Source organism: Neoarius graeffei, chromosome 7 (assembly GCF_027579695.1).
Source record: "Neoarius graeffei isolate fNeoGra1 chromosome 7, fNeoGra1.pri, whole genome shotgun sequence".
In the NCBI taxonomy this organism is placed as follows: Eukaryota; Metazoa; Chordata; class Actinopteri; order Siluriformes; family Ariidae; genus Neoarius; species Neoarius graeffei.
Genome location: NC_083575.1, coordinates 49,190,621 through 49,212,839, shown reverse-complemented (window position 1 = coordinate 49,212,839; position 22,219 = coordinate 49,190,621). Strand labels below are relative to the sequence as shown.

At 42.2% G+C, this 22,219-nt stretch overlaps 2 protein-coding genes across 8 annotated transcripts in view; one reads left to right on the top strand and one right to left on the bottom strand.

Annotated features, from left to right (window-relative positions):
* Nucleotides 1-10,903, top strand: part of dhx57 (DEAH (Asp-Glu-Ala-Asp/His) box polypeptide 57) — a 43,813-nt gene extending 32,910 nt beyond the window's left edge. For 5 of the 6 annotated variants that reach the window (XM_060925874.1, XM_060925871.1, XM_060925872.1 and 2 more), the window contains 11 exons: nt 2,003-2,096; nt 2,178-2,351; nt 2,438-2,638; nt 6,883-7,159; nt 7,241-7,336; nt 7,496-7,579; nt 7,677-7,814; nt 7,987-8,061; nt 8,152-8,286; nt 9,987-10,187; nt 10,347-10,902. In XM_060925874.1, coding sequence (XP_060781857.1) covers nt 2,003-2,096; nt 2,178-2,351; nt 2,438-2,638; nt 6,883-7,159; nt 7,241-7,336; nt 7,496-7,579; nt 7,677-7,814; nt 7,987-8,061; nt 8,152-8,286; nt 9,987-10,187; nt 10,347-10,490 — 1,619 coding nt within the window. In that variant the 3' untranslated portion in view covers nt 10,491-10,902. Of the gene's footprint in view, nt 1-2,002; nt 2,097-2,177; nt 2,352-2,437; nt 2,639-6,882; nt 7,160-7,240; nt 7,337-7,495; nt 7,580-7,676; nt 7,815-7,986; nt 8,062-8,151; nt 8,287-9,986; nt 10,188-10,346 lie in introns of all 6 variants that reach the window. The other variant, XM_060925875.1, reaches the window with a different exon arrangement.
* galm (galactose mutarotase) lies at nt 10,754-18,004 on the bottom strand. Of its 2 annotated transcripts, none has more exons than XM_060925877.1 (7): nt 17,901-18,004; nt 15,582-15,736; nt 15,234-15,440; nt 13,639-13,720; nt 13,067-13,217; nt 12,797-12,971; nt 10,754-12,626 (listed from the first exon to the last, which is right to left on the bottom strand). In XM_060925877.1, the coding sequence occupies exons 1-7, from the start codon at nt 17,977-17,979 to the stop codon at nt 12,549-12,551; spliced, it is 927 nt and encodes a 308-aa protein (XP_060781860.1). In that variant the 5' UTR covers nt 17,980-18,004; the 3' UTR covers nt 10,754-12,548. The 2 variants fall into 2 exon arrangements, with proteins under 2 accessions (XP_060781860.1, XP_060781859.1); XM_060925876.1 differs by lacking the exon at nt 17,901-18,004 and adding an exon at nt 16,143-16,548 and having other exon boundaries at nt 10,755-12,626.
* Nucleotides 18,005-22,219: the final 4,215 nt, after the last annotated feature.

The window sequence follows — 22,219 nt, the reverse complement described above, 5'->3', positions numbered from 1 at the left end:
CAAAAAACATATGGAGTATGCTGAAATGGCGAGTCAGGTGGAAAGTAAATCTGGGGGTATCCAGCAGTTTTTTACGAAACCTGTGGATGAAAAGACACGGAACGTGACACGTGCTGAAGCGGTGATGGTTGACCTGTGCTTGGAGTTGAACTTGCCAGTTAGTGCCATGAAATGTGAGTTAAACTTATTCAGTTTCTTTTTACATGTCTGATTTTTATTCACTGAAATATCAAACACTGGCTGTACTTCTTTAATTCAAAGTCTTTTCAGTGTTGCAAGTACAAATGTACATGTAGTATGATCAAAAACAGAATTTTATGATTAGTGTTGTTGGGATTGTGGCAAAAAATGGATCATTCCACTGTTTTAAATACAATTATAAATGTCATTTTATTCAATGTCTCTTCTGAAGCATTATGCTTAAGTATTTATATATTGGGACATTAAGATGATAATGTCGGACTCTCTTTTGCATGAAATAAGAAATTTTTTTTTCATTTTATTAGAATCCGTTAACAGGTAGAACATTTTGCCAGGCAATATAATATAATACTTTTGAGGAGTTACATTCAGTACCAATGATTGGTAGTCAACCGTAATGTCTGCAAACAGGGAACACTATTGTATTTAGAAAAATGTGAGAAATTGTATGCTCTAGAAATTTATTGAGTGGAAATTCAATTGAGATGGCTGCTCGTGTTTTGTTTATTCAATTCACACAAAACAGTACTTTTTAATAATTTAAATGTTAAACATATTGGTATATACACCTCTTTATAATGGAAATGCGCATAAATTAATGTTACTGAAAGTCATTCCAAAATACTGAAAAATGTTTTCAAGAATACTGAAATTCAAAATTTGGGGTAGGCATCTCTGGGGAGTTTTGGAGGCATGTTGCATGAACTGTTTCAGTTCTTCTGCTATGCAAGTTCGCTGCAGTTATTTAAAGAAGTAGAAAGCCAAACTGGGGTGACTATTTCCCGTGACACAATACGGCGTACACTGCAGAGGAATGGCATGCATGGATGCCGTCCACGAAAGAAGCCTCTCCTAAAGCCCAGGCACAAAAAAGCCCGTCTAGAGTTTGCCAGGGCCCATGCTGACAAAGATGAAGACTACTGGGACTTTATACTCTGGAGTGATGAGACCAAGATAAATGTTTCTGGAACTGATGGCTTCAAAACTGTATGGCGTCGCAAAGGTGAGGAATACAAAGAAAAATGCATGGTGCCTACAGTGAAACATGGTGGTGGCAGTGTCCTTATGGGGAGCTGCATTTCATTGATGGCATCATGAATTCACAGATGTATTGCTCTATACTGAAAGAGAAGATGCTACCATCACTCCGTGCCCTTGGTCATCGTGCACTTTTCCAACATGACTAAACACACATCTAAGGCCACTGTTGGATTTCTGAAGAAGAACAGGGTGAAAGTGATTCAGTGGCCAAGTATGTCTCCTGATCTGAACCCAATCGAACACCTATGGGGAATTCTGAAGAGACAAGTTGAGCATCACTCTCCATCTAGTATCCAGTCACTAAAAGAGGTCATTGTTGAAGAACGGAAAAAGATTGATGTTGCAAAATATCGCCAACTTGTTCATTCCATACCTAGAAGACTTGGTGCTGTCATTAAAAATCATGGAGGCCATACAAAGTACTAGATGTAGTAGTTTTTGTTGTGGGGTGTACTCATTTTTGCACCACCCTAATTTGAGTAAAACTGAAAAATGTGTAATCCAAGTTATATTATTAACCTTACTTTCCCGTTATAAGTTAAACAGATGTTATATTAAACTTTGTCTTTTCAACATTTTGGAAATTGTTTGTGTTCATTGAGATATTGTTTAAAATGCTACTTTTCAAAGGGGGTGTACTCATTTACGCTGAGCACTGTATGCTGTTGAAGATGTTGAACCACTCCTAATTCCACCATTGTTTGTGACTTCTGCAATTCTGCTTGGACCTTGATGATCGTCACTATTTTCTTCTGTGTAGGTGCTGTTCTGGTCTTCTTGCCTGGATTAGCTGAAATAAAGCAGTTATATGAGCAGCTGCAAGCCAATAGAATGTTTAACAGAAGAGCTAAAAAGTATGTATACATATAGACACAATTATATCAATTGAGCATTCTGTGACTTGATGTCTGAAAACTATTGTATAATGTTTATAGGTGTGTGGTGTACCCACTTCACTCTTCTCTGTCCAACGAAGAGCAGCAGGCAGTGTTCACACAGCCACCAGAGGGTGTGACCAAAATCATCATCTCTACCAACATTGCAGAGACGTCAGTAACCATTGATGATGTAGTGTATGTCATCGACTCTGGCAGAATGAAAGAGAAGAGGTAAGAGGTTGGAAATGCTGCATGGTTCATGACTTGGATTGTACTGTAAGCATACACTCTTATTTAAATGGTCTGTGTATGTTCAGGTACGATGCCAGTCGGAGTATGGAGAGTCTGGAGGATGTGTGGGTGTCTCGTGCTAACGCTTTGCAGAGGAGAGGCCGAGCTGGCCGTGTGGCCTCTGGAGTCTGCTTCCATCTGTTCACCAGCCATCGCTTCACTCACCATCTGAGCCAACAACAGCTGCCTGAGATCCAGAGAGTTCCACTGGAGCAGCTCTGTCTCAGGTATGTGGTCGGTTCACGTTTCACGGAATCTCCTGTAAATTTTCACCAGTGTTCCACTTTGCGGTCTTCTTAACTCATAGTCTATGCCACACAATACATTCTAAATGAAGGTGGATGGTGTATGTGTAGGAATACTAATCAGGAACACAAGTATGCAACAGACACAATACATAGATGCACAGGGACTAAAACACACCAGGGAATGCTGTTACAGGAAAACAAGATTGTCAATGACGGCGTAGTTCACTCCAGCCCTGTCTAATCCAGAAGGAACGAACTAAAGTGGGCCACCTTGCGCAAAAAATGTTGCAAGCTATATATATAGAAGCTATATACACCCTAGGAATATACCTATTTGCCAGAAAGAATCCAAAACGGCGAGGAATTGACCAAGAAGAAGCGATTTTTGTTGAACTGCTCATTAAGGCTTAATTAGTCCATAACTTCATTAATAATTGTAATTAAGCAAATCTGGGTAGAATTTATATGCACCCTAGGTACCTTTACCTTCATGCCAGAAAGAATCAAAATCGGTGAAGAACTGAGAGAGAAGAAGCAATTTTCATGAAATGTGGACAATGCCAGACAGATGTCGGACAACACATGATGGCATTAGCTCATCGCCTGTTGGCCAGATGAGCTAATAATGAATGATGTGGTGTGAGACAGAACTTTAGTTCTAAACAGTTACTACAGTAGTGTTAGCAACATCGGCTGAAAATTATACTTTTCATATACAGTGGTGCTTGAAAGTTTGTGAACCCTTTAGAATTTTCTATATTTCTGCATAAACATGACCTAAAACATCATCAGATTTTCACACAAGTCCTAAAAGTAGATAAAGAGAACCCAGTTAAACAAGTGAACAAAAATATTATACTTGGTCATTTATTTATTGAGGAAAATGATCCAGTATTACATATCTGTGAGTGGCAAAAGTATGTGAACCTTTGCTTTTGGTATCTGGTGTGACCCCCTTGTGCAGCAATAACTCCAACTAAATGTTTCTGGTAACTGTTGATCAGTCCTGCACACTGGCTTGAAGGAATTTTAGCCCATTCCTCCGTACAGAACAGCTTCAACTCTGGGATGTTGGTGGGTTTCCTCACATGAACTGCTCGCTTCAGGTCCTTCTACAACATTTCGATTGGATTAAGGTCAGGACTTTGACTTGGCCATTCCAAAACGTTAACTTTATTCTATGATGGCAAGCTGTCCTGGCCCAGATGCAGTAAAACAGGCCCAAACCATGATACTACCACCACCATGTTTCATAGATGGGATAAGGTTCTAATGCTGGAATGCAGTGTTTTCCTTTCTCCAAACATAATACTTCTCATTTAAACCAAAAAGGTCTATTTTGGTCTCATCCGTCCACAAAACATTTTTCCAATAGCCTTCTTTCTTGTCCACGTGATCTTTAGCAAACTGCAGACGAGCAACAATGTTCTTTTTGGAGAGCAGTGGCTTTCTCCTTGCAACCCTGCCATGCACACCATTGTTGTTCAGTGTTCTCCTGATGGTGGACTCATGAACATTAGCCAATGTGAGAGAGGCCTTCAGTTGCTTAGAAGTTACCCTGGGGTCCTTTGTGACCTTGCCGACTCTCACGCGCCTTGCTCTTGGAGTGATCTTTGTTGGTCGACCACTCCTGGGGAGGGTAACAATGGTCTTGAATTTCCTCCATTTGTACACAATCTGTCTGACTGTGGATTGGTGGAGTCCAAACTCTTTAGACATGGTTTTGTAACCTTTTCCAGCCTGATGAGCATCAACAACGCTTTTTCTGAGGTCCTCAAAAAGCTCCTTTGTTTGTGCCATGACACACTTCCACAAACATGTGTTGTGAAGATCAGACTTTGATAGATCCCTGTTCTTTAAATAAAACGGTGCCCACTCACACCTGATTGTCATCCCATTGATTGAAAACACCTGACTCTAACTATACCTTCAAATGAACTGCTAATCCTAGAGGTTCACATACTTTTGCCACTCACAGATATGTAACATTGGATCATTTTCCTCAATAAATAAATGACCAAGTATAATATTTTTGTCTCATTTATTTAACTGGGTTCTCTTGGTCTACTTTTAGGACTCTTGTGAAAATCTGATGATGTTTTAGGTCATATTTATGCAGAAATATAGAAAATTCTAAAGGGTTCACAAACTTTCAAGCACCACTGTATATAATATATATATAATTTTTTTTTTTTTTTTTTTTTTAAATGAAAACTCATCAGATGAAGGGATGCCAACAGGCTATAAACTGAGTGCGGCTTCTTTGGGATCTATTTCTGCTCGCAAAGCAACAATAAACAGAACATTTTGGCCTTATTGTGTTTGAAATATCACTGACTCAATATTAATTTCTTGTTTAGAACTGTTATATACCACAACATTTTGCCACTGATTACAACTTTTATTTATTAAAGAAAGACGTCATACTTTTTAGCCATTTGTGATTATAGTTAATGTCCACAAAACAAGTTATTTCCTATTATCATTTACATTCATAGTAGCCGTTCCCTCACCAGCCTGTCTTTTGATTTTATTTATTTTTTATTTTATTTTTTCCTGTTGCTTGAAATTAATAAGACAGAAATGTTGCTTGTTGTGTTACCAAAAAAACCATGAAGACCGTTTTTAAGGAACAGCTTTACCTCTGATTGGACACCGACACTGGAGTCTCCTTCCATGACTGCTAAACAAAATAAGGTCTCCTCACAGAAAACTTTTACCTTGGCAGCTTCTTCAAAGCTGAGTAGAAAGGATGAGTAAAATCACTGTAAATCAGAATAGCTTTTTTTTTTTAAAAGCAAGTCCAAAAGTCTGTGAACACCTTTGTATACCACATTGCAATTTTTATTACCATTACGGGTTACAGACTATGGAATTTTGCATGCTTTCCCCACATCAACATGGGTTTCCTCCAGGTTCTCCAGTTTCCTACAACTAAACAAAGGCATGCTAGTAGGTGGATGGGCTATGCTAAATTGTTCCAAGGTGTGAATGCACAGTGACCTGTGATGGATTGGGGGAACTATGTTCACAGGAAAGGTTCCAGACCCACTGCAACCTGAAAAAATACATAATTACTGAAGATGAATGAATGAAATGTACAGAACTGTGCAAAAGTCTTGGGCACCCTATTTATTTTTTCATACAAACTGTTATAGATTTCTATTTTATGACTTCTACATTATCGAGTCAGTACAAAAACATTTTAGAGTTCCAAATGTTCGTTTTCCAACACAAAACTGAATGTTGCAGGACAAAAAAAAAAGTTTGTATCTGAGCAGCATATTACATAAGAGACCGCTTTTCAGATTTAAAAAAAAAAAAAAAAGGCGGCTACTGGGTTTTGCTGCAAAATTTAAGAAGCAAGTGTGACCACCAAAGTGTCCGGAAGAACTGTGGCTGGTTCTGCAAGATGCTCAGTAAAACCTACAGCTCATTTCCGCATAAAACTGCACTCATTGTACTTGAGAGTACTTTTTATTTTTATTAAAGCAAAGGGTTATCTCACACCAAATATTGACTTTGTTTCATTTATGGCTTACTGCTGGGTTTTTGTTTTGTTTTTTAAATGTTGAAACGTTTCATTATTTTTAAGCCATTTTTGGTCTACAGCATTTCTTTACATGTGCCTAAGACTTTCACAGTACTGTGTATATATACACCGATCAGACATAACATTATGAGCACTGACAGGTTAAGTGAATAATATTGCTTATCTCATTACAGTAGAACCTGTCAAGGGATGGGATATATTAGGCAGCAAGAGAACAGTCAGTTCTTGAAGTGGATGTGTTGGGAGCAGGAAAAATGGGCAAGTGTAAGGATCTGAGCAACTTTAATAAGGGCCAAATTGTGATGGCTAGATGACTGGGTCTGAGCATCTCCAAAATGGCACATCTTGTGGGGTGTTCCTGGTACGCAGTGGTTCGTACCAAAAGTGGTCCAAGGAAGGATAATCAATAACAGGGTAATGGGTGGCCAAAGCTCACTGATTCGCATGAGGCACCAAGGCTAGCCTGTATGGTCCAATCCTCCAACCCCAGAGAAGAGCTACTGTAACGCAAACTGCTGAAAAAGTTAATGCTGACACCTTTCTATTTTAGCCAGCGTTAACTTTCATATATAAATAATGAGAGAGAAATGTATGTGGATGATGTTGTTTTAATTATTTTATTTTATTACATACCTCAGCACCTGTTCCTTTTGTTTTGTTTTGTTTTTAGGATTAAAGTGTTGGAGATGTTCTCCAAGTCTCCCCTGCACTCTGTGTTTTCTCGGCTCATAGAACCTCCAGCACAGGGCAGTCTGGAGGCAGCTAAGCAAAGACTCTGTGCTCTTGGTGCACTTACTGAAGCCGAGTGTCTCACTCCTCTTGGTTGGCATCTTGCCTGCCTTCCGGTGGACGTGCGCATTGGAAAACTGATGCTGCTGGGTGCCATATTCCGCTGCCTGGACCCAGCCCTCACCATTGCTGCTAGCCTGGCCTTCAAGAGCCCATTTGTAAGTGAGGATTAGCCTGTGCTCTGATTTCAGTTCTACTCGGTCGTCATCATCATCCTGCCACTGTATCTCTTTTCTCAGGTCTCTCCATGGGATAAAAGGGAGGAGGCGAATGAGAGGAAACTCAGTTTTTCACTTGCCAACAGTGACCATCTTGCTCTGCTACAGGCATATAAGGTTGTTGTGATTCCCGTGAAAAATGCTTTTTATTATAAATAATTTATCAAATTGAGATCTGATGGCTTAATATCTGTTGAATTTGAAATACACCAGTGACTATGTAATTATTGTGTGTGTGTGTGTGTGTGTGTGTGTGTGTGTGTGTGTGTGTGATAGGGTTGGTGTACTGCAGCACAGAGTGGTTCACAGGCTGGATATCGGTACTGCAGAGAGAACTTCCTGTCTATCCGGGGATTACAGGTGAGTCTGACTGCCTGCTGGCTAATTCCTTTCAAATTTATTTCGTAGAATTGCTCTCTAATTAAGGATGTTTGCATATGCGTACTATGCCTTATAGGAAATAGCATGTCTGAAGAGGCAGTTTGCTGAGCTCCTGTCTGATATCGGCTTTGTAAAGGAAGGATTGAAAGTCCGAGACATTGAGAGAATGAGCTCGAAAGGAACAGATGGTGTGTTAGAGGCTACAGGCTATGAGGTAATGCTTTGTGAATGCTTATTAAGATATCTGTCTCTTGAAAGGTAGAAAGGGCAGTTCGTGCTTGGGATAGACAGTGCTGTATAAATGTTAAAATGAGGCTGATTTTGACCACTGCTGATACAAAGCCAAGCTAATAAACATACTTTTGCTGTGTTTGTCTCTCGAAAAGGCTAATCTAAATTCTGATAACACAAAGCTGATGTCCGCAATGTTGTGTGCAGCCCTCTACCCCAATGTTGTCCAGGTTTGTATCCTTAACATTTTTTTTCCTCTCCTTAACTAATCAGGATTATGCTTGGTATATTTTCCTGTGAAATGTGCTCGTGTCTGGTAGGTGCAAGCTCCACAGGGGAAATATAAGCCGACAAGTAAAGGGGCAATGAAAATTAAGCCTAAAGCTGAGGAACTGCGCTTCCTCACTAAAAACGACGGAGCAGTTCACATCCATCCTTCATCGGTCAACTTTATGGTAACATGCCACACACGGTTCTGTTCCAGATGATTTCATAGAGTACAGTGGGGCAAAAAAGTATTTAGTCAGCCACCAATTGTGCAAGTTCTCCCACTTAAAAAGATGAGAGAGGCCTGTAATTTTCATCATAGGTACACTTCAACTATGAGAGACAGAATGGGGGGAAAGAATCCAGGAAATCACATTGTAGGATTTTTAATGAATTAATTGGTAAATTCCTCGGTAAAATAAGTATTTGGTCACCTACAAACAAGCAAGATTTCTGGCTCTCACAGACCTGTAACAACTTCTTTAAGAGGCTCCTCTGTCCTCCACTCGTTACCTGTATTAATGGCACCTGTTTGAACTCATTATCAGTATAAAAGACACCTGTCCACAACCTCAAACAGTCACACTCCAAACTCCACTATGGCCAAGACCAAAGAGCTGTCAAAGGACACCCAGAAACTAAATTCTAAACCTGCACCAGGCTGGGAAGACTGAATCTGCAATAGGTAAGCAGCTTGGTGTGAAGAAATCAACTGTGGGAGCAATTATTAGAAAATGGAAGACATACAAGACCACTGATAATCTCCCTCGATCTGGGGCTCCACGCAAGATCTCACCCCGTGGGGTCAAAATGATCACAATAACGGTGAGCAAAAAACCCAGAACCACACGGGGGGACCTAGTGAATGACCTGCAGAGAGCTGGGACCAAAGTAACAAAGGCTACCATCAGTAACACACTACGCCACCAGGGACTCAAATCCTGCAGTGCCAGAAGTGTCCCCCTGCTTAAGCCAGTACATGTCCAGGCCCGTCTGAAGTTTGCTAGAGAGCATTTGGATGACCCAGAAGAGGATTGGGAGAATGTCATATGGTCAGATGAAACCAAAATAGAACTTTTTGGTAAAAACTCAACTTGTTGCGTTTGGAGGAGAAAGAATGCTGAGTTGCATCCAAAGAACACCATACCTACTGTGAAGCATGGGGGTGGAAACATCATGCTTTGGGGCTGTTTTTCTGCAAAGGGACCAGGACGACTGATCCGTGTAAAGGAAAGAATGAATGGGGCCATGTATTGTGAGATTTTGAGTGCAAACCTCCTTCCATCAGCAAGGGCATTGAAGATGAAACGTGGCTGGGTCTTTCAGCATGACAATGATCCCAAACACACCACCCGGGCAACGAAGGAGTGGCTTCGTAAGAAGCATTTCAAGGTCCTGGAGTGGCCTAACCAGTCTCCAGATCTCAACCCCATAGAAAATCTTTGGAGGGAGTTGAAAGTCCATGTTGCCCAGCGACAGCCCCAAAACATCACTGCTCTAGAGGAGATCTGCATGGAGGAATGGGCCAAAATACCAGCAACAGTGTGTGAAAACCTTGTGAAGACTTACAGAAAACGTTTGACCTCTGTCATTGCCAACAAAGGGTATATAACAAAGTATTGAGATGAACTTTTGTTATTGACCAAATACTTATTTTCCACCATAATTTGCAAATAAATTCTTTAAAAATCAGACAATGTGATTTTTCTGGATTTTTTTTTCTCCTTTTGTCTCTCATAGTTGAGGTATACCTATGATGAAAATTACAGGCCTCTCTCATCTTTTTAAGTGGGAGAACTTGCACACTTGGTGACTGACTAAATACTTTTTTTTTCCCACTGTAGGTGTTAAGCAGATTGGCTTCATTCACTGTTTTTCTTCTCTACAGGTGCGTCATTATGACAGCCCATACCTGGTCTACCACGAGAAAGTGAAGACCAGCCGTGTGTTTATCCGAGACTGCACTATGGTATGTGTGTATCCCATGGTGCTGTTTGGTGGGGGGCAGGTCAATGTGGAACTACAACATGGCGAGTTCATCATCTCTCTGGATGACGGCTGGGTCCGATTCACTGCCGCATCACATGAAGTAAGCAGGCTCGTTCTCAGAGTTTATCTTTGTGTGATGCATGAAATTCCCTTCAGCTACAGACGCAATATAAAGAAAGTGGTGTTGCTCATCAGGATTTAGTGTACTGAAAGTGTTTCATCTAATATGAAAGGTGAGGGGTTTTTTTTGTGCATGTAGGTTGCTGAGCTGGTGAAGGAGCTGCGCTGGGAACTTGACCAGCTCTTAGAGGAGAAAATCAAGAACCCCAGCATAGACTTGATCACCTGCCCACGAGGTTCCCGTATCATAGACACTATAGTATCTCTCATCTCAACCCAGTAACATGCAGGATTATACACACATTTCTCACATCCATATCCATCGCATGCAAAGTAACGAAGCATCCATCATATCCACCATGTATGCCTTTTGTACAACAGTGTTATTTTTATATTTAAATTGGAAAATACGGATTCACCCCTCATGTGATTTACACATGTACTGTAATTTGGATGAGTCCATATTGGATGCTAGGTGGAGGCTGTACACAAATAAAAACAAGAATCATATGCATAAAAAGGACTTACTATATGGAACATTTATTTGAAATTTAGCATGAATAATATGGTTGCTCTTTAGATATTCTCTGCCTTTTCACAATTAACGTTAGACAATGAATGGAAAAGTCAACTGATAGAATGCCTTGAATATTATTTTATAATAATTGAACATTTTATTTTGATATAAAAATCAGATTTAAAAAAAGTGAAATGTATCAGTGTCTTCAAATTAAACAGGGTTTGTTTGGTTTTTTTTACTGAAACTGATCTGTGAACATTTCATCAAAACACAAAGTGCTTGAAACTTATAATGCAGTCATGCAGATTTTATCACGCACTTTAAAGCTAGACGGCCTTTCGATTTCATAAAACTGGTGAAATTTAGTTCCTTCTTTCCTCATCCGAGCAACCGCATTTGCTATTGCCACCTACGGATGCGAATCATGGGCAATGACCAAGCAAATTGAGAAGAAGGTAGATGCATTCGAGACGTGGGCATACAGGTACTTGCTTAGAACTTCATGGAGAGAGCATCAAACCAATGTTTGGGTTCTAGAAACACTGAACACCAAGATGACGCTCCGAGAACAAATTGTGAAAAGAAAGATGTTTTTTTTTTCAGCCATGCCATCTGACATGAAGGACTAGAGAAAGTCATCATCCAAGGAAAAGCACCCGGAAAGAGACGAAGAGGCAGACCCCTACAAACATGGCAACAAGACATCGCTAAGGATGGCAGAAGATTGCAGAGAGTGGTGTGCTTTCAAAAAGACCGCAGCAGCTCATTTACGAGTCATCTGATATATACACACACGAATGAGAGAGTTTTCCCTCTGAAATTTGGTAATTGTGATCTGTTTATCTCTGTAATATCTCAAAAAAAAAAAAAACAGGCCATTCTTTGGCTGGGAAGTTTTTTAATTTGAGGGGATTCTCAAGCAAATAACTCTAACAACTCTAACCTCTGTCTGCTCAATTGTGTGAAGCGAGTGATTTTCATGTGTATGAAATCACTCGCTTCACACAGTTGAGCAGACAGAGGAAGTCCGTGTGCGCATGCGCAGGTTTACCTGCTCCTTCTCTTGGGTTTTACGGCAGCTGGCATCCATACTATTATATTACTGGCATCTACAGGTTTACCTTTGACCGTGCACTGACAGTTACATGATTCTGTCGCTAAACGAGCAGCTGATCACACCGAGGTGCTTGCTGACGCTGATATTTATTAGTTTGGTCCTGCGTTTCCTTTCCTTCGCAACACAACGTCTTTTCTCGCTTTCCGTTACTGTAGTCGGTCTTTCACATTTCATGCGCACACTCACGTTCTCCATTTTTTTTTTTTCTCTCCTGTTTCAAATTTGTATGCCACAATGCCTTGCGTGAACGGGGAAAGCACACCATATAATGCGTGATGTAGTATCTTGAATTGGGTCATGCTGAAGCAGGCAAAAATAGCAGAGAATTTAGGCCACGTGGCCCTAAATTCATTAACTGTTCTTATTTTTTTTTTTAACTAATAAAATTAGAAGTCTGATTTTAATTCAGCAGCTTTTGGTCCACTAAACAAAAATGATTTGGGTGTCGGGGGAAATTATTTTTATGACCTACACTTGAAAAATTTGAAAGGCAGTCTACCTTTAACTTTGATGAAACTGATCTATCAACTGGTAAGATTGCTGTACTGATCTGGGGTGAGTTTCTCAAAAGCCTGTTAATGTTAGGAGCATCTTAACTAGGAGAGTGTGTGTAATTGTGCTGCTCGCTCTACCATTTAACGATCTTTGTGCTATGATGCTTTTGTTCCCAAAACACTCTGCACTGTGTTGTGTACATGTATGTCTCAGGCCACTGAGAAAGTAAAACGTGTAGTGTGAGTGTACTCCTCTCCTGGTCTCAGCAGCGCTTCAGGAAACTGGGGCTGAAGGGAACAGAGCACAGTATGGCAACATTAATCTGAGCTTGGGTGGTTCTAGCTTAACATGATTCTATGAAGAATCTACATCATAAAGAAGTGGACAAGTAGGCCATACATTGGGACAATCTTACAGCACCAGTACATAAGTTTAACATTATCTTGAATTTCATTACCTGATTAACAGCATCTGGCCAGTTTTGTGTCTCCAGACAAAAAGCACTGTGTTTTAGGTATGACGTCCCTCCTTTCCCTCCCACTGTCCCATCCAGGAAGTTGGATGTATAGAACTGAATGCCAGGCTGGGTGGTGCTCACTTCCAGAACACGCCCTGTCCCAGGATGCACCACTCTATAGCAAGAGCCATAGATGTTTCTTAGATGATGCATAGTCGTAGTAAAGATCGACAAGGAACCATATGGAAGTAAAGATGAGAATTACTTTACCTTGCACACTTCATCTCTTCTTTTGATTGTCCTGGAAGCCAAAGGCAGAAATTGTGGTCAAACCCAGGGCCAGGAAGTTCCTTGAGTCGAGCCCCAAGAAGAACCGGTTTGCGGAGGTCAAAGAGTGAATTTTCTACAGGTCTAATTTCTCCTGTGAAGAGAGATGAATAACAAATTCACTAAGCTCACTGAATAGATGTGCTGTAAATTTAACTATCTGTGAAGGTAAAATTCTGAGAAAAGGTAAATGTCGACCCATAAATCAAACTTCCCTGTAACAGATAACTGATATATGAACGTAATGACTATTATAGTAATGTAAAGCTAAGAAATTGATCCTCATGGCTTAATCATTCTAAAGAGGCCATGTTATAATCACACCTCTAAAGCACTCAAGCATCTCATGGAAATCCTGTTATAGTTTTATAGATTTCTTGTGGACGTACTCAGTTTTCTTCCTACCTGAGGCAAACATTGTGCTTTTCTTTTTGTGTTGCTTAAAAATGTGAAAACTATTGTGTAAAAGGCAAAGAAATAGTTTTGATTAAAGATAACATTCAATAATGAGTGACCTGTAGGGATCATGTTGTTATCGACAGGCAGGTACGCCTCTGCTGAGATGCTTACTTCGTGGTCATAAATGTCTGGTGCACCCTGAGAAGAAAAGGAGAAGCGGTACTGCTGATTTTGTTCTTCAAAATGGGTGTAAATATTCTGGAATTTATTCTGACATTCTGCACTTTAGCCAGCACCCTCAGAAAAAAGGGGATTAATTGTACCTTTTTTTAAAATTTATTTTTAACCTATAGTATGCATCTTTTACTGAGAAATGTGTATATAGTACACAGTGTATATAACACCTCTAAAAGCTTTACTCTAAAATGTAACTATGGTCCAATTATATAGCTTCAGTCTTTTTTTTTTTTTTTTTAAAGATGCGCTATATCCATGTTCCCTGATAGGATGTATAGGAAATGTATAAAATATAAAGGGCATCACCCCAGTAACAAGGAAAGTTACAGTTTAGTGCCTTTCAATGAGTAGTAACTGAATCATTACAAATCATCCATCCATTATCTGTAACCACTTATCCTGTTCAGGGTCACAGGCGAGCTGGAGCCTATCCCAGCTGACTATGGATGAGAGGCAGGGTACACCCTGGACAAGTCATCAGATCATCACAGGGCTGACACATAGAGACAAACAACCATTCACACCTACGGTCAATTTAGAGCCACCAATTCGCCGAACCTGCATGTCTTTGGACTGTGGGGGAAACCGGAGGAAAAACACACAGGGGGAGAACAAGCAAACTCCACACAGAAAGGCCCCCGTCGGCCACTGGGCTTGAACCCAGGACCTTCTTGCGATGAGGCGACAGTGCTAACCACTACACCACCGTGCCACCCCATTACAAATCATATGTGCTGAAATCAAGGTAACTATAAGGGTAGTTGATAGAGCGCATACCTCCACAAGGCCACATATTCGGCTTTGTATCAAAATCTAATCAATTATTCCTTGGCCCATAGCTCACCTTTCCTCAAAATTAAATCAAAATGTATTTTTACGGTTTTCAAAACGACTTTTTGAGTTATGTTGGGAAAACACAAACAAATGAACAGAGATGAAAATATAACCTCCAACAAAGTTGGCAAAGGTAAATATCAGAAATGGGGTCACTCAACTATTTACGGAGGCATTGTCCATTTTGTGCACTTCATTAATTAGTTTAAAATTTGCCATGTTGATATTGTTGTCAGGCGGCACGGTGTTTGTAGTGATTAGAACTGTCGCCTCACAGCAAGAAAGTTCTGGGTTCAAGCCCAGCAGCTGGCAAAGGCCTTTCTGTATGGAGTTTACATGTTCTCCCCATGTCTGCGTGGGTTTCCTCCAGGTGCTCCGGTTTCCCCCACAGTCCAAAGACATGCAGGTTAGGTTAACTGGTGACTCTAAATTGACCGTAGGTGTGAATGTGAGTGTGAATGGTTGTTTGTGTCTATGTGTCAGCCCTGTGATGACCTGGCGGCTTGTCGAGGGCGTACCCTGCCTCTCGCCCATAGTCAGCTGGGATAGGCTCCAGCTTGCTTGCGACCCTGTAGAACAGGATAAAGCGGTTACAGATAATGGATGGATGAACACATTTACAGCAAGTGTCTTGTCTCACCTGTCCAGCCAGGTTGAAATAAGAGTGATTGGTCAGGTTGATTGGTGTAGTTTGGTCAGTCTGGGCACTGTACTGTATACTGAGTGTGTTTTCCTCCAGTGTGTAGGTGACAAAAACCTTCAGATTGCCAGGATAACCCTCATCACCATCAGGACTGGTGTGGTTCAGTCTCACTCCATTGGGTACAGGTTCACAACTCCACACAGCCTGAGCATTACAGTGCAAAATTTATTTAACAAAAACTAACGCACAGGAGCTGTTTCTAAATAAACCCAATACACCGTTTCAGACAAGAATGAGTTTATTTATTGTGTCATAGTTTAACTTGGGTCACTTGCGTTGACTTACCTTATCAAAGCCCCAGGTGCCACCATGTAGGGAATTGGGTCCATTATTGATAGCCAGGTTATACACTTTCCCCTCAATTACAAACTGACCCTTAGCTATTCGGTTAGCAACTCGGCCTACTACAGCTCCAAAATAGCGAGGGTTCGTGAGATAACCTATTAAAAAAAATTCAAAATCTTACCATCATTTTACATTACGTAGTCTAATTTTCGAACAAGTTTAACTTAATGTACAAAATTATTAATGGTGGAGTAAATTACACCTCTGTAAAACTTACAGCACACAGTATTTCAGTGTTGTGGACTGAACCAGTTTAAACTTTACACATTGTAGAACTGTGTGTACGTGTTGTGGAGACTTTTATTTGTATTTTGCCTGTAATGTTAACAAAAACCAGGACGTTTGGAGGCTGCACAATACAATGCATGTGTTTACTGTTAAACTCAGAGCCAAGTGATGACGAGTGCAAAGGATTTGGAAGATCATGTCATGTGATCTATACACTACATAATGATTACTTCCAGTTGATTTACTGATGATAAAAACCTGTGGTGAACTTACTTTCTACATCATCAAAGCCTAAGACTATATCCGCACTTTGTCCCTTCCGGTCAAGTGTTTTGATGGCGGTTATGACACAGCCTAGAGAGATGATTTCTACACTGACACTCTGAGACCGCAGGGTCCATTTTTCAACAGACCGCTGACTAGATACTAAAGTTAACACGTCTTTCTTCACCTCAGACATCTCAATATAAATCTGCTAACCCAAACTAACTGTTTTTGAAGTCAGTCAGTTGTCATAGCTCGCCGACTTCAGAGATCTGAACCAGCTAGGGATGTGTCGACTCTTTGAACCGACTCTTTTCAATGAACAATTGGAGCAGATATGCAATTTAGTTTTTTCTTCTCGTCGAAAATTGAGAAAGTTCTCACTGAAAATTGATCAGAATTAATAGCGAGAATAAAATGTCTGTTTGGTTCTCTTCTCTGTGTGACCGAAGCAGCATGTGCCACAAAAATATCTAGCACTTTATATGTATTTAATCCATATAAAGTACTTTTGCATATACTTACATAGATTTTTTTTACGATACTAAGTATGATACTGATGATAATGATTTTTTTTAATTAAAATTTAAACAATCGATGGGTAAAGACCAACAGCTTGATTCATTTTGGAGAAAATGACAACGAGCGAATTGGGAACCGAAAGAGTCGACTCATACGTCATCATAACGCGACACCTGACTGTGTGGCAAATCCGCTGAGCTCTACATAAAATCTGGAGAGCTCATAGGCCATTCCCTGCTGTAGAGACGAGTGAAGCAATCTGGCCGCCATATTACCATTCCCATCGCATGTTTTTGGCTTCTGTGTTAAACCGTGGTATCTGACCAAATTTGCCCCAAGAAAAGTATCTCCTGACTTTTCCCCCCTTTCACTACCTCCTCTTATTTTCTCAACTTTACCCACATTCCTTACATATCTTTATAGCGTTCCCCTTCACTGTTATTGTTTTTTTTTCCTTTTCCAGTTAAGTCTCTGATTTTTTTTAATGGCTCTTTTTTTTACTAGAGTGGCAGCTACAATTATCGACACCTTAACGATCTTTTGTTTGTTTATTTGTTTGGTATATCTGTAACCGCTTATCCCGTGCGCGGTCGTGAGGGGCAAGCTGGAGCCTAATCCCAGCTGACCATGGGCGAGAAGCAGGACCTTCTGCGCACTTCGACAGCGCATTGATACAGAGCTCAGTATCAATGCGCTGCCGAAGCGCGCAGAAGGTGTTAGTACGCCTGTCATTATAGTGCGGACTTTCCATAGCATAGAAAATCGCTACATTTCAATTTGTGTAACTGAACTTGTTTCATGTCACTGGTCATATAAACCTATGTAAACAGGAAAAACGCGGAAGAGTTTGGTCGCATCTAACTACAGCCCCAAAAAATACCATTGGCCATGCTGAGCCTAGCTACATTGCTAACAGGAGTGACAGCGCGTCTGACTGACTGGGAGGTCGCGCAAAGCTCGGAGAGGTACGGAGCAGCTCGTCTCAATTCAGATAAGAGCATATTTCATTATGGAAGTACGGTGGACTGTTCCTTTAAGTCCACAGGGTGCCGATAATGGTGGACACCAGTGAAAGTGATCACTATTATCGACACCTCACGTGACTTCTCAAATGCGTGTTTAAATACAAAATGGCGACTGTCAAATGAAACAATACGAAACAAAGTAGGTTTCGACAAGGAGATTATGAAATATCGGTGAGTTTGCCAAGTAAAAACATGTCCATGATCTTTCCACCATGCTTACCTGCAATGATAACATCTGGGTTTTTCTCAACTTGCTGATCATGCTGAAAAAAATTCAATCTCAGGCAATGAGCTGTCATCAGACGACAAGATCAAAGGGGGGGTGGGGTGTCTTCCGGTTGATTGATTAACCAATAATAACTGTTGTAACTGAAGCTCACTTTTGTAAAATTGTTTTTTATTGGTAAATCTGAAAAGGTGTCCATAATTATGGACTGTCAATAACTGTAACCGCCGCTCTAGTAAAAAAGAGCCATTAAAAAAAATGATCAGAGACTAACCTGGAAAAGGAAAAAAAAAACAATAACAGTGAAGGGGAACGCGATAAAGATATGTAAGGAATGTGGGTAAAGTTGAGAAAATAAGAGGAGGTAATGAAAGGGGGGAAAAAGTCAGGAGATACTTTTCCTGGGGCAAATTTGATCGGATACCACGGTTTAACACACAAGCCAAATACACACGATGGGAGTGGTAATATGGTAGCCAGATGGCTTCACAAGTCTCTACAGTGGGGAATAGGCTATGAGTTCTCCAGATTCAGTGGGCAAATCCCATTTGGCTCATGTAGTGTTTTATTCCCACCTGTATTCTCACATAGAAATAAGCAGATAAAATTCTTATTGTACTTCCATCCATCCATTATCTCTAGCCGCTTATCCTGTTCTACAGGGTCGCAGGCAAGCTGGAGCTTATCCCAGCTGACTATGGGCGAAAGGCGGGGTACACCCTGGACAAGTTGCCAGGTCATTGCAGGGCTGACACATAGACACAGACAACCATTCACACTCACATTCACACCTACAGTCAATTTAGAGCCACCAGTTAGCCTTTGGACTGTGGGGGAAACCCACGCAGACACGGGGAGAGCATGCCAACTCCACACAGAAAGGCCCCCGTTGGCCACTGGGCTCGAACCCTTCTTGCTGTGAGGAGACAGTGCTAACCACTACACCACCATGCCGCCTCTCCTATTGAGGTATTTCACTCACGTGACCAAGTCATGTGATGCTGCCATTTTGGACGGCACGGCTTGAATCAGTTTGAATGCGAGGAAGGCGACAAACGAAAAACATAAAAGAAAAAGGAGCGAGATGCAGAAAACACCTTCACTATCCAGCGACGTAGGGCATTTACAGGGCGAGCAGAGGGAGAGGTATTTGCAAAAATTGAGGTTAGCAGGCTTAGAGAACGACGTTTAGCTGCTTCCACCAGGATTGTTCACTGACGTACGGAAGTACACGAAGCCCTCGTCTTTACCTGACTTCGGCCCACATGATCTGTATACCTATATCGTTAAAAACCCATCGCCATACACAGGTATTGATCTGAAAGCGTATAAGAGTTTGGATGCCTACAAATATTTTGTGTCAGGCTGGGTAACATGCCTACATCAGTGGGTCGTCCCTGGAGCCGGTGGTCGCAATCTGATTACAGCTAAGGTTTGTTCACATTTTCATTTACTTTCGGTCCTCAGGATAAACAAAATTTTATTAAATGTCATTGAAATAACTTCTTAGTCTGTTGAGACATGGCCCGTTATAAATTTGCTGTTACCAGGCAATGACCAAGAACTGTATTATTAGGGTCGGTGTAGTTGTAGCAGTGTATTAGCAACTAGCTGTTAGCACTAGCTAATGTCAACAACATCGTAGCTGGTATGTTACTGTAGCAATGTTTACGTTCAGTCATTTGGATGACTGTTAAAACCTTTCAGTCTCAAGTTTTTCCTTTACTGGATTTACTAGTTTACTGAGCTAGCGCGCTCTCCGGCCGAGCCGGGAGCCATCGCGCGCTCTCCGGCCGAGCCGGGAGCCATCGCGCGCTCTCCGGCCGAGCCGGGAGCCATCGCGCGCTCTCCGGCCGAGCCGGGAGCCATCGCGCGCTCTCCGGCCGAGCCGGGAGCCATCGCGCGCTCTCCGGCCGAGCCGGGAGCCATCGCGCGCTCTCCGGCCGAGCCGGGAGCCATCGCGCGCTCTCCGGCCGAGCCGGGAGCCATCGCGCGCTCTCCGGCCGAGCCGGGAGCCATCGCGCGCTCGCCGGCCGAGCCGGGAGCCATCGCGCGCTCGCCGGCCGAGCCGGGAGCCATCGCGCGCTCGCCGGCCGAGCCGGGAGCCATCGCGCGCTCGCCGGCCGAGCCGGGAGCCATCGCGCGCTCGCCGGCCGAGCCGGGAGCCATCGCGCGCTCGCCGGCCGAGCCGGGAGCCATCGCGCGCTCGCCGGCCGAGCCGGGAGCCATCGCGCGCTCGCCGGCCGAGCCGGGAGCCATCGCGCGCTCGCCGGCCGAGCCGGGAGCCATCGCGCGCTAGCTCAGTAAACTAGTAAATCCAGTAAAGGAAAAACTTGAGACTGAAAGGTTTTAACAGTCATCCAAATGACTGAACGTAAATATTGCTACAGTAACATACTAGCTACTGTTGTTGACATTAGCTAGCTTGCCGTCCAAAATGGTGGACACCGGGGCGTCACGTGACCCTGTGACGTCAGGTGAAATACCTCAATTGTACTTGTTATGGACTATTATGAGTCGCATTCACTCACTAGCCACTTTATTAGGAATTGAAGAAAGAAACCTTTATTCGTCACATGCACACTTCAAGCACAGTGAAATTTGTCCTCTGCATTTAACCCATCTGAAGCAGTGAACACACGCGCGCACACACACCCAGAGCAGTGGGCAGCCCAGAGCACCCGGGGAGCAGTCAGGGGTCAGGTACCTTGCTCAAGGGCACCTCAGCCCAAGGCCGCCCCACATCAACCTAACTGCATGTCTTTGGATTGTGGGGGAAACCGGAGCACCTGGAGGAAACCCACGCAGACACAGGGAGAACATGCAAACTCCACACAGAAAGGCCCTCACCGGCTGCTGGGTTTGAACCCAGAACCTTCTTGCTGTGAGGCGACCGTGCTAACCACTACACCACTGTGCCGCCCACGGTGCTATACTAATTCTGGTTAGGGCTTCCCGTTGCTCTCAAAACAGCCTCAATTCGTCCACAAGATGTTGGAAACATTCCTTTGAAATTCTGGTCCATGTTGACTTGCTTGCATAACACAATTAATGTGGATTTGTCAGATGCGCTTTAATGATGCGAATCTCCCGTTCTACCACATCCTAAAGGTGTTGTCCTGGATTCAGATCCGATGACTGAGAAGGCCACTGAAGGACATTGCACTCATTGTCATGTTCATGAAATCAGTTTGAGATTATTTTTGCTTTGTGACATGGTGCATTATCATGCTGGAAGTAGCCATTAGAAGATAGAATAGAATAGAAAGCCTTTATTGTCATCACACAGAGTATAACGAGATTCAGAGCTGCTCCATAAAGTGCACACACACACAGAATAAAAAGAAAAGGTATATACAAAATACAAAAACTACTATTGAACTACTAGTTACTATATACAGACACATTTGTATAGGTCCTGCATGGTGAATACACCCAAGACAAAGCACAGTAGATAAAACCTTAAGGGCAAATAAAGTGGCTGATAGTAGCAGCATCCAGTGATGTGCAACCATGTGTAACATAATTACAGTTCAAGTATATTGGCATTATAGTTACAGTATATACATACACATATATATATATATATATATATATATATATATATATATATATACACACACACACACACACACACACACATATATATATATATATATATATATATATATATATACACACTAATGGCCCTTTTCCACTACCCTTTTTCAGCTCACTTCAGCCCGACACGGCTCGCGTTTCGACTACCAAAGAACAGCACGACTCGGCTCGCTTCAGCTCTGCTTAGCCCCTAATGCCGCTTTTCCACTACAAACGCGGCTGAGCCGTGCCGTGCTGAGTCGGGCTGAGTCGAGCCGAGCGGGGCTGTTGGAGTTGCATTTCGACTACAACCGCGCTGAACCGTGCTGGCTGGAAGTGGGTGGACACATTGGGTGGAGTTAGCGAAAGTGGGTGGACGTCAGGTGATGTCGTTAAGCAGCGCAAACAGTGACATCAGTGAGCTTTTAAGCGGTAGTCTCACGACCTGAATAGTAAACAATAAACATGAAGTCGTTAGTGTTGCTGGTCTTGGTTCTGTGGCTTGTTGTCACCGACAACGCCAACAGATACTGGCAAGAGCGTATAGATGAGGCAAGGCGCATAAGGCTTCAGAAATTCTCGTAATTCGTAATTCTTCTCCTTCTGGGTTTGCGGTGTTTACAGATCCCAGCGTGCTCGCGGGGCGTGTGTGGGCATGTGAGGACACTCCTCCTCACCAATCAGTGCACAGGGGAGTGTCTGCTCACGCCCCCAGCCTCACTCGGCTCGCTTTG

Coding starts and splice junctions, on each gene's coding strand:
- galm (XM_060925876.1), bottom strand. CDS start 16,329: ATGTCTGAGGTGAAGAAAGACGTGTTAACTTTAGTATCTAGTCAGCGG. Junction 15,441..15,581: donor GCACCTGGGGCTTTGATAAG/GTAAGTCAACGC, acceptor TGTAATGCTCAG/GCTGTGTGGAGTTGTGAACC. Junction 13,721..15,233: donor ATTTCAACCTGGCTGGACAG/GTGAGACAAGAC, acceptor TTTTCTTCTCAG/GGTGCACCAGACATTTATGA.